The sequence below is a fragment of the Platichthys flesus genome, chromosome 20 (assembly GCF_949316205.1).
Source record: "Platichthys flesus chromosome 20, fPlaFle2.1, whole genome shotgun sequence".
NCBI classification, from domain to species: Eukaryota; Metazoa; Chordata; class Actinopteri; order Pleuronectiformes; family Pleuronectidae; genus Platichthys; species Platichthys flesus.
Genome location: NC_084964.1, coordinates 7,837,777 through 7,850,293, shown reverse-complemented (window position 1 = coordinate 7,850,293; position 12,517 = coordinate 7,837,777). Strand labels below are relative to the sequence as shown.

At 40.9% G+C, this 12,517-nt stretch overlaps 1 protein-coding gene and 1 pseudogene across 1 annotated transcript; both read right to left on the bottom strand.

Annotated features, from left to right (window-relative positions):
* Positions 1 to 839: 839 nt before the first annotated feature.
* On the bottom strand, positions 840 to 4,110 carry LOC133931788 (retinol-binding protein 3-like; annotated as a pseudogene).
* Positions 4,111 to 6,967: 2,857 nt separating this feature from the next.
* Positions 6,968 to 12,276, bottom strand: gdf2 (growth differentiation factor 2). The gene is made up of 2 exons (XM_062378544.1): positions 11,764 to 12,276; positions 6,968 to 9,956 (listed from the first exon to the last, which is right to left on the bottom strand). Exons 1-2 carry the CDS (start codon positions 12,113 to 12,115, stop codon positions 9,037 to 9,039), a joined length of 1,272 nt encoding a protein of 423 aa, XP_062234528.1. The 5' UTR covers positions 12,116 to 12,276; the 3' UTR covers positions 6,968 to 9,036.
* Between the last annotated feature and the right edge of the window lie 241 nt (positions 12,277 to 12,517).

Below are 12,517 nucleotides of genomic sequence, written 5' to 3'. Positions count from 1 at the left end.
TTCCTCGAAGAGGTGCTTTGTCAAATGGCACTATTTGGGCTGCAAGGTTTCTGTTAACACATTCATAAGAGGATTTAGCCCATTTTAAACCTCTTATCGTATTATCCTGAGTGCTTCTGCAAGGCAATAACAACTTAGCCAGGAAGATTTAGTAACAAAAGAGTGTTGCAAAAGTTAAGAGACTTACATTATATACACCTCTTTAAAGCTTTGTTTGTCAAATTAGGCCATCTATATAAATTACAATTATAAAGAAAGGAGTTAAGGATGGTGAAAGAAATCATCCTTTTACAGTAAATCACTGTTTGCTTATTGAGCCCCTTGGTGTCAGTACATTTACGCATAATATTATACCAGTATAATGTGTGTGCAGTGTGTAATTCTTGTGAATGAAAGCACAAGAAAATATAAAAAATCTTACCAAGCTACAGCCATATAACTCAACAAGAGCTGCTAAATGTGCTCTTCAACACAGGGAACACTTTTAATACCTGCACTAAAACTGTATTTAAATTAAACTTGATTCTTTTTTTTTTTTGCTCAAGTGGTTTACAGTTCATTGCAGCTGTTGGTTGCTTACTTCTAAAAGTGGCATGAATAAAAACTAGATTCAGTTTTGGATTGTTTGATGCTTGCTCCCTCTGCTGGTATTGTGGTTAAAGAACAGAAAAGCACAGATAGAGATTCAAATAGACTGAAACACGAAATGCAAAGCAAAAGAGAAAATAATGACAGATGATTGACAAATAATATAACTACAATAAAGAGCCACTACGTAAAGCATGTTGACATTCATTTATATAATGTTGAAATCACTTTTCCTGAATAAAGAACTGAACATTCACCTTCTAATACAAAGCATTTAATATGCAACGAGAGCACAAAAAATAACAAAACAGAAGAGACAAAGGCAACCCTAATGAATAAAATATAAAGATATGGGTTCATACAGCCGTCATATAAATAGCAAAGTGCAATAGAATTTACTTTATGAAGAAATTGATGGTGTGAAAATACAACGGTAGATGAATAGATTAAGGTTTGGTAACTTCCTTCCTCTAATGAGATAAACACTTATGCAATACATTTGGCTACAAACAGCTGCCAGGTCTGGGGTTTGGGGAAATAACATAAATGCAGATACAGCTTGTGAAGAACCAACAATTTATATTACATCTACATATGGTTAAACAAATCTTTTAAGAAATTTTTCCCATGATGATATCCCTGTGAAAAGGCATCTGAAACAGTGCTCACCCTGTGACTGTAAACCTCTAAAAAGCACAAATATTTAACTCTTCTGGTAAAACAAGGAGACCTTAATCTCCAGTTAGATTTCAGGAAAAGCAGCTCAGGGATAGATTATACAGAACAAGACTGTTTTGTGTACTGTGACTACGGTCAGTGGATTACACGTTTGATTTTTATGTGGAAAACAAGAAGGCCAGTCACACAGGCAGCTCTTAACAAGTGGCCTGTTTTGGGTTCAAGTGGGGGCTAAACACAAAGACAAATTGAGTAATTATACGTTAAGAAATTAGAATAAAACAATCTATTTACTCTTTTCCGTCTTCAACAGCTTTGCTTCTATAAGTTTCTGTGCTACATGAAGAGCGCTACTTGCCTGGGCAAAAACATGAGGCTCAACCCCTGAAACACTCCACATCTTCCCAGTGGTGGCACTCAAAACAGCCTGGTTCGGGATGGAAGCGTACAGGCTGCTGTCCCCTATCTGATAGGTTCCACTTGATAGAGACCCTCCAATGGTTGGCTCTCCAATAATTGTTGCCCTGTTTAAGTCCTTCATTGTGCGGCTGAACACTTCAGCTGCGGACCCAGTCATATGACTGGTGAGGATGTAGACATTCTTGGAGGACCCATACCTTTGACCCCTGACCTGAGGCAATGTCATGACCTCTGTCATTGTGGTCGTGGTGCGATCGAAGATGGTGTAAAGATGCCGCAGAGGTTCTACGTCAAAGAAATAGGTGCACAGAAGGGGAATCGTAGCTGAAAAACCACCAGTGTTGTATCGCATGTCAATTATGAGAGCATCTGTGTTTACTATATTACTCCACACTAAGTTTATAAGCTGTGTGCCAATTGCTTTTAACACCTCTATGTCTGCCATCATGTCAAATCGTAGATAGCCAACGTTACCTGGCAGAAGCTCAATTTTAAACAAAGCATCAATTATGTATCCCACTTCCTCCGCTGTGGGGATCTTTCCGGGGTCATGAATAGTCTCAGGCTCAACATCACGATGGAAGACATGAAGACGGTGATCACCTGAAGCCTCTTGGAGGTCTGACGTCAATTGAGATGCCAAAGATTCAAAATCCACCACTGACCAGTACTGTCCCTCATCCCATTTGCTCAGCAGCACCTTATTGACCTGTAGGGCGACCTCATGGATGGCATATTGTTTTTCTAGCAGTTCCCCAATTACCTCCATTAAGGACCTGAGCCCCATGTGAAAATCTGCGATCTCATTAAAGTGATCTACAGCTTCCTCAGCCAGCACGATGGCATCAGGGACCACACCACCTCCCAGCCAGCATTCGCCATTGTTGTCAATAAAGTTAATGACTGGGACAGTAATGCTAAGACCTGTCCCTTCGATTTGAAACATCCTTGAGTGCATTAGGTTACCAGATGTAATTTCCCCAATGAGTGTGCCACGATGTAGGGATTGTATTAGGTATTATAGCGGAGGTCAATAATCAGGTTACTGGTGTCTTTTAAGGGCTCCCACACCGTTTTAGCTAATACCTCCTCTAATTTAATCAGTGGAGAAAACTCAACAAACTCATCAAAGCGGAGATAGCCAGTGTTGCCCTGGAGAATTTCAATTTTAAACGTTGTTTCAATCATTGTTCTTAATAATTTTGAATCATCAGGGACATTGTAAAGCTCTGGGTCCTCCTCTTCAATGGCAGCATTGTCTTGCATGTATTTGATGATCAGTCGTGGATCCTCTGACACAGTCTGGAGGTCCTGATTGAGCCTGATTGCCAAATCCTCCTCGGATATGACAGAGAACAAGTCCATATTTTGCAGTTGTTGAAGAAGAGCTGGAACTCGGTCAGTGAAAGCATACCACCTCCTGATTTTGTTGGAGATGCTCTGAACAACCTGTGGAATGGCACTCCTCACAGCCAGAAGGGACTTTGCTTTTGGGACAGCTTCCTTTGCCATGACGTTGACTGTTGGGGGAATGCCACTGACCTCCCAGCTCTGGCCTGTGATTGGACTGACAGATCTTGCCACAGGAACTGTTATGTATAACTCGGATCCTCCAATCCTTATCTTTCTGACTTTCACTGACCCACCAGCCGATCGCTCTCCAACGATTATAGCCCTCTTTAGGTTTTTTAATGTGTATGCCACTGCCTCAGCAGCCCCCATGGTACGTTTGCTAGTCAAAATAATCACGTCTTTCTTCTTTCCATACCTCTCTCCCTTAATTGATGGCAAGGTCCACAGCTCCCTGGTGGTATTTGAGGGCCTATCATACACAGTGTCTATATGAAAGATGGGCTCAGGGTCGGAGAAGTAGGAGATTATAAAGGGAACTCCAGACAGTTGTCCAGCTGTGCTATACCTCAAATCAAAAATCAGAGAGGATGTGCGAGCAACCTTGTCCCAGATGTTATCCTTCAGCAGGGAACCAAGCTTCGCTGCTGTCTCCTCCCCAATGATCCGATCTATCCGCAAATAGCCAATGTTGTTTTCCAAGATATCCACCTTGACAGAGTTCCTCACCAGCCGGATCAGCTGTTCTCTGGGGAGAGAGGGCAGGATCGGGGGCATCACTGGGACGAAATTGGGCTCGTAAGACACAGTCAGCCGTGGGTCGTTCAGTGCCCCTTGTACTCCGACGGTGAATACAGCTGCAAGGGTCTTCCTATCAGAAATCCGCAGGATTTCTCCGCTGTTGATTGCTTGTTGGATGGCCTCCTGCATCCCAGCCAGGTTCTCTGGGAAGCAGTAGTTTTCCAGCAGAATCTTGGCCATTTCTAAGACCAGTGCGGGCTGGAATGATGAGTTGACAGAGAGGGTACATAGGAGAAGCATCACTACCAGTGGTGGTGTGTGTTGAGTCTTCATCATTACTCATGGAAAGAGAACTTCTCTGCCTTTGCTTTCACTGGGGTGTGTTAGCTCATTTGTCTGTGTCAAAGGATGGTGGTTTTTGGAGGAGGGAACATTGTCATTGTGGTGGGCTGTTTTTTGGACAACAACCACATCATCATAAGAGGCTTTTGTTCCAAATAAACCTTTAATCGTATTATCTGTGATGCATCAGCCAGCAGACAATCGCAGACTTGATAGAAATTGGTGCAGAGAAGATACAGTGTCTTTCCTCTCCCACACAAACACAATAATTTAAATATTGTGCATTTGCTTTGACTTTGTCTAAACTACAGTGCGGTCTCCTTTGTGTTTGGATTACATTCTGTATAATTTTCAAAATTCCCGATTGTTTTATACCAACTCAAATTTCTGTTTATGAAAAAAACATGGGCATTTAACTGGTTTGGAATATGTGTGTGGGCGGATGGGTGCAAAGCATTTACTAAATATCTCGCACTTCCCCCCCTCCCTCTCACTCTCTCCCTTCTCTGTTATAAAAGCTTATGGTGGTGTATTTCGGTGCCACTGGTAGCTTTGCGGGTCGTGTCTGGGTCATTCCAAGATGACATGATTACAGTTTGGGACGTTTGACACGTGGCAAAGCCTTCTTAAATCACATGCAGGATCAGAATAGGGGGAAATCATGCCTATATTATGAATAAAGGAACAAAAGGTTAATTGTAAAGGTTTTAACTGGACTGAATGACTTGCTTACTTTCCACTGCCTTGCGCTACGTTATTGTTTTTTCAAAAGTGACACATTTTCATTTGGTGAACAGAGTGAGAAGGGAAAGGTCAGAAAAGTGTTGCTCTGAATAACATTTGATCAGAAGTGCTACGCTGAGAACTTTTCCTATCATGCAATTCAAACTCAGTTTATTGAAGAAGTAGGTCTGCACATCAAGCTTGAACGTGGCATGAGTCCATCGATGCAGGACCCTGATCTACACATTTTTTTGCAGCTCAGACTTATGCACCTTCCGAATGCTAGACGGTGCTCAGCCTATCTTATCGTCTTAACTTTTAATACCACCTCATATATTGCAAAATACAATCCTTTCTCCTGCAATTCCCAGGAATCAAGACATTTGCAACACTGAACCCTGTGTTACTTTGTCCTCAGGTGTCAAATATAAGAGCAGCTAGGAATCCCCTGAATGCAAACTTGTGTTAAATACAGTTGCAAAACGACTTAAAAAATATCATTAGTTGCCATACAATTGTGTAAGCATAGTCAAAGTACAGCTATGGTAACTATCTACTAATTAGTCCGTGTGGATTACCTAAACCCTGAGAAATGTCCTGTACCCCACCTGCATAGCACTAAATGGCAAACAGAGACAGTGAGGAACCACCTAAATGGAGCATTTAGCAGCTGGAGACAAATTTTTTGCCATGGGGTGGATGTCAAGACAAACAGACCTTTTAGATAATTTAATATTGGTATTACATTTATAAAGAGTGGAATATATGTTGTTCATACTAAAGCCACTAGGTGACACTGTGGCCTTTTGTGTATCCCCCGTTTGAGGGGCACATACGGTGGCCCTGAGAGCTCAACGAACAGCAATTTAAGAAAACACATACAAGTTGACAAAACACAAGCAAAGTAAGAAAACATCTTCATCAATTTCACAACACAACACAACTGCAGAGGGGCAGAGGAGCCGTGTTCGGCTCCAGAGCCGCGGGTTGCCGACCCCTGTGCGGAACCGAATTTGTATGATGTATACAATTACAGAAACGCGCTGCAAATAGACAAACGCGCTGCAAATAGAGGCGACAACACAATGGAAGTGTTTCCAGAGGACAGCTAAAAGGGATGGACACCGCTGCCACAGGAGACGCAAAAACGTCCACTATATCATACAAATTCGGTTCAGCACAGGGGTCGGCAACCCGCGGCTCTGGAGCCGAACGCGGCTCCTCTGCCCCTCTGCAGTTGTGTTGTGTTGTTTAATTGATGAAGATGTTTTCTTACTTTGTATGTGTTTTGTCAACTTGCATGTGTTTTCTTAAGTTGCTGTCCGTTGAGCTCTCAGGGCCACCGTAGGTGCACCATATCTATGGGCGCACCCACAGATGGGCGCATAGATATCTATGGATGGGCGCACCCGCGCAAATAGAGGATGACAACGTAAACCCGGAAGTGGAGGGGCTTCCTGTTTGAGTGACTCAGCTGTTCCTGAGTCACTTTGAGAAACTTGTGAGACGACTGTGAGTGACTTCATACTTCAGAAACTTTGTCTTGTTCTTCTTAAACTTATTTTGTTATTGTTTATTCTGGGTGGGAAAAAATATTGATAAGGCAATATATTGTTGTCAAGAGTTAGGATTATCGATATGCCGTTGCCAAATATCAATATTTACTTATTTAATTAAGGATATATATATATATTATTTTAGGTTGGACTTTTGCCAGTTTATGGTTCTTTGTTTTACATTGGAATGATGCCACAATGATGTGCACATTGACAATATCAGATTATTTCCTTGAAACTGATTGCAGTTCATAAATACACAAATCCTTCACTTATCGTCTTTATGGGCATTTTTTGTTCTTCATCAGTTAGACAGTGATTGTGATGTATCGGTATAAGATTGTCTTGCCATATATTATTTATCGCAGAATCGCTGTATCATGGTATTATCGTAATCCTGGACCAGGTATCGTATCGTGAGTTACCCTGTGATTTCCACCATCTGCAATTGAGATAGCACAAAGATCAAGATGTTCACACCAATCCAAGGTCTCAATAATCTATACATAGCATAAATACAAAGGTTTGTCATGGAGAAACATAACAATAACCCCAAATACGCACTGGTGTTAACTTGCACATCTGTCTTTATTTGCACAGCTGATATATTAGACAATTCCAGGCTGATGTGGTGATAGTTCAGACACGTAATTTCACTGGAAACATTTTGCCTTGATCCTGTATAAACACTTAGATGCAGCAAAAAGATGCAATGGAGATGCAAATGTGTTTCGGGATCAAATGGGTGCAAGAATATCTTCTGTATTTGCTGTGCTTGTTTGCTGAAATGTTCTTATTGGATGGACTTTCATGTCTCATGGTACAAAGTTATTACAGGACATTAAAGGGTAAAGAATTTGACAGAAAAGGACATCAAGTCATGTCCAAAATATTATACAATTCAGTAAATGCAGGATGAGCTGTATAGTGGCAAATAATTTCATCCGAGATTTATATTTATTAATTAACAAATGGTGGTAAATCCTAAAAACAAATTGTAGACGTCAAGAGACAAACCGTGCAGTGAAGCCTGTAAGCCAAATGGATTGAGTTATTTAGAGTCATCAGCTCTAACAATCAGATGGAGGCAGGTTTTTAATCGCAGATGTGGCAGAAACCTCTTTGTTTAACTGTTATCTTATCAAATTCAGGATTTTTCTCACTCAAAGAACTTCTGCATCATATAGATGAATACACCTTATGCTCGTGTGTTTGCCATTGCCCACATAAGCAATAGGAAACTGCATGCATTTGTAAGCTGACCATTGTATAGGCCGTACTTTCCCTACAATTTTGCTGGCATTAATTTGAGGACTGCGACAAAAATTAAAACTTATTATATATACAGTTATTATGAAAAATTAAACTTTCAATAATATACAGATTTACATACATGTCAGCCGCCTAAAAATATCATCCCATTAATAAAAATAAAAGATGAGCATTTCTCTAAATTATTTCTTATATAAAAAATACAAATAGAAATACAAGATATTGCAAGGACAATCTTTATATATACATACAATAAGTATTAAATATACAATAACCTATAAATATGTCTGCTTCCTTTGGTTCGCTGCCAGGTTGTATAACCAAGTGATATTTATTAAAGAGATACAGTAATTTGAGCAAAGGTCGAAGGTTCTGAATATGATCCATTTCAGCACAGGAATACAAAAAGAACAAACGTAACTGACCTGTTGGGTGTTCTCCTGTTAAGCTGCATTCATGATATTTCATTAGTTTTCAACTTCTTGCCCACAATAAATTTAAAGGAAAAGCGTAAACTGTAAATGCTTAATTATATAGTTTCATAGCTACAATGTCAAATAATATAGTCCCACTGTACATACTATTTATTTTATTCAAACACAAATATCTCCAAATATGACTAAGTGAGGGATGGAGTTGTCCTCTCATTAAATCAGTGGTAAGCCAGATGAGTTTTGGGAGTTGACTGTTGCTCTTTTAATTTAAATGGCACAAATATTATATTATTTAATTTGTTTGATCAAATCTACCTTAAAACCTTAACCACTCTCCATAGAATAGAATCATCAGTACAGCCCTGTCAGGGAGAAACACACCTCTCTCTGCATCCATTGTGTTCACAGATTGGCAGAGAGGCGGTATAGTAGTTTGTCACCTCATTGTTGTTCTTACTACATTTATGATCCTCAATGGATGCATTTTAATGACCTAGGCCTTACCCACCATAAAGGAGGTTTTGCCATGTTAGTTGAGGTTGGGACATGGGCCAAGGAAGAAACCATTACATTTCCCCACTTTTTGTAGCATTGTGTTTTGACAATTTCACCAATTTCCTGCCAAATTGCTCATTTAGGGGAATTCTATTTCTGATTGTGTGTGCAATTTGGACCAGTATGATTGGATTGGTTTTCATTTTTTTAAAGAATATCACTGATGCTGCTGCGTTGGGATAATTAGTAAAGTTGTAAGAGGTGTTAATTTGTACTCTTAGATCTGGTCTTAGCTCTCGCCAGTTGACCAATGTGGGCCATGGTGATGGTTACACAACTTCTCAACTGTGAACATCAGACTTACTTGAATGGAATGCAGCATTAGAACTATTACAATCACCTGTGCTTGCACCAAAGCAACGACCAACCCTCTCCAACTACCTGCAGCCACACTCTGCCACCTTCATCTCTTCATACAGGTATCTTATAGTGAGACGTCCATTCTCCTGATACATGACCGTAATGGGGTCAAGTTTGATGGGGACACAGCACGCCATGTTGGCCCTCTTGGGGTCCCTAATGTTGATCAATGTCTGGATAAGGGCATGTTTGGATGGGGTTGATTCATCCGTTAGTGGGTGGTAGCACAGGCCTCTACATTCGAAGGCGTCATATCCTGGAGGCGCCACAATCCAACTGTCCCAGCCAATGTCTTTAAAGTTGACCTTGAGCGAGGTCCTTCGGCAATATTCCCTCTCGGCCTTTCTCTTGCTTCTCCGTGGACGCTGAGCTTCCAAGATCGTGTTCGGAAGTTGCTCCCCTCTATTCCAGTCGGCGCCCGAGTGTAAGATGGTTTCTTCTTCATGGAGGATCATCTCCTTAATCTCCTTCTTATTCTCCCTCCTCCTGCTACCCAGGTCATCTGAGAAAACGATCAAAGATGCTGAAGTGTTATCGCCAACGGACAAGCTCATATTTAAACAGCCTGCTCCGGCCTCGCCAATGCCAGAAGCCCCACAGTTCTTCCTATCCACCACCACATCAATAACCGTCGCTCCATTGCCTGACTTGATCCAGCTCTGAATAGCTGCTGTCACATCAAACGTCGTCCACGTACTCTGTGGTCCTGCTACCTCTTTACCAACCAGTAGATGGGTCGTGGATGTAAAAGCTTTTTCATCCACTTCATAGACTTTGACTGTGGCCTGAAAGCTGTTGGAGGTCAACCTTGACCTGGTCTCAGGGAAGAAGAAGAGCTGAAGTTCAGCAGTGGTGATCTTTTCGTGGTTGGGTATGGTGTCATTAAACTTCAGCCTGTATTTCGACTTTGTGCCATTTGTCGAAGAGAGTGTGATATCTGTTGGAGAAATACAAAGGGGTTACAGGGCTTATCTCAAACAGCTGTGGACAGTTATACTGTTTAGCATGAGGTTACATTCATTTAAATCGAACTGAACTTTTATTATCAGTTCTATAAATCAGTATATACAGTTCCCTTGGTGATTGTTTTGGCTATACATCCTCCTTTCTTTATGAGGTCAAAAGTGGTAAAATGTTGAACTTTTCCTTTTTCGTTTAAGATTAAGATATGTTTATTTATACCAAACACATGCACAACACACTCATGCCATGGTAGGTAAATTTATCCTCTGCATTTAACCCATCTGGTGCAGGACACACAGAGCCGTGAGCAGCCATGTACAGCGCCGGGGAGCAGATGTTGGGGGAGTAAGGTGCCTTGCTCAGGGGCACTAGACAGGGTAGCGAGAATTCTTGGATTTTTGGACAGATTAATCGAGGTTCGTCTTTTGTTGTCTTTCTGTGGAGTCGAACCAGAGACGAACCAGAGACCTTCTCTGCCCATAGTCCAAGTTTCTGCCACTAGACCACGATAGTGATTTCAAATTGTTTGGGGGTTCAGACCTCTTTACTGTTTAGCCTCTTATTTGAACACAAAATACGTTGCTAGTGACTATGCATTTGTTCCTGATGCCTTTACTCAGATATCACTAGCTTATACCTCCTTTTTATTTGAAGGACTAAAACAACACAGATTGACAACTGCCAAGCAGAGAAACAACAAGAACTTGTAGGGGACGAGAGTGCTTATCTTAGCGAAATAAACTAAGTTGCCCTCCTATTCAACATTGAAGTGAGTTAGCCTAGCTTACTAGCTACTAGCTTCTGTTTTTCTGGTGGAACACAGAATCTGTGAAGGACATATTTTACCAGTGGATAAGATTCCTTTATCTCTATAAACCAACTCTATTGTTATTTTGCCAAAACAACAACCAATAAACAAATAAAACTGAGATAGAAAAATATATTATATAATTATATAATATATTGCAGAAAATACCACAGAGAAATACAACTGAACAATACAAAAAAAAAAAACGTCAGTGGGCTTTGGACTTCCATGCAGTTCCTAAGACACCACATTGGAAACTCTGGAGCGCACACTACGCATTCATAAAATGGCGACCATTGGCTCCCTCAAAAAATGCTGGCCTGCATCTCCAGCCAAGCCCAAATGTAAAAAAGAAGAATAGACCAAGATGCACTTGAAGTGTAGCCATCCTGTTACACAACACTGCCACCTTCTGACTACAATTTGTCACATCAGATAAACTATGAGCAGTACACTGGTTTTATACCTGCCTGCTGATAAATGAAAAAAACAACAAATAAGAAATCTCACAGAATGATACTAACTTTAAATTGTAACCACTGAAAACTCAGAAAAACGTATTTATATTATGTACATACTGTCAATTCACCACTAGGCTACACAACTTAAACATGGTAGGAGTGAATCACCTAAGTATTCACTAATCAATTTCTCAAGCAGTAAAAGGGCTGTAATGATGTAGAGCGACAATTCAATGAAATAAATTATCTAGGATACTTCAGAGCAGTAGTTAGATGTTGGAATAAATCTAAAAGTCTGCTGAATAACAGGAGAGGAAACTGAAACTAATTTCTCCATAAAATAGATTTTAGCACTTTCTGTTTATTTAGATGAAGACCTTTAGATCCTAAAAATATAATGAAGAAAACAATCACAATCCTCAAAAGTAGGGAACCATTGATTACTCTCTCCCATCAACTAGGCAGAAAAGGGTTGTACTTCTTTCTTTACAAGTTAAATGCTGATCACATACCCTGGACAGTGAAACTTCGTATGACATCAGACTGAGGGATAGCCGAGCTGTCCGAGGCGTACTTATTGTACAGCTCCATCATGAACTGAGGAGGGTCGATCTTGCTGTGCTCCTGAGGAACGTCTGACAGGTTGAGTTTCCTCAAAAAGCCCTCCTTCATGGTTCCGAGGAGGTTCTCCATCTTCAAGTCGGCTGCCTCTTCTTCCAGAAGGTCCTCCTCTGACAGCTGAGAGTACAATTCCTCAGGGTTGTCGCTTTGGATGTCATTATTGAGAGGTTTGCAGGTACAGGAGCCACTAGAGACAACCAGACTCAAACACAACTGCAACAGAAAGGCCCTGGTGCTCATCATCTTGAAATTCTATCCTTTCCGAGCCACTGAGCTGTCACAAACTTTACCTTCTTCCCAGCTTGAAAACAGACTTTCTCTGTGGCAAGGTCTGAAAATGGAGATCCCCCATGCAAGGACCACCGTCCTGATGTCCGCTCCCATGCTCCCAGTGTAAACAGGGGGACTTGTGTCAACCAAAATAGTAGCTTGGCCATGCTTATCACTGTCGTTGATGCCTTCTTTTAAGCCTTGTTATCATTAGAGCGCTGGCTGCTAATGAAGACACTGTAAACACTTACAAGTGATAACAAGGGAGGCAATGGAAACTGTGAGGTTACTAACAAGCAGACATTTCCATAAAATGCCTTTTCCCAGCTTGAGGGTTAAGCTATGAGGCCACCGGAAACAAAATTGCTAAAAAGA

Coding starts and splice junctions, on each gene's coding strand:
- gdf2 (XM_062378544.1), bottom strand. CDS start 12,115: ATGATGAGCACCAGGGCCTTTCTGTTGCAGTTGTGTTTGAGTCTGGTT. Junction 9,957..11,763: donor ACGAAGTTTCACTGTCCAGG/GTATGTGATCAG, acceptor TTTCTCCAACAG/ATATCACACTCTCTTCGACA.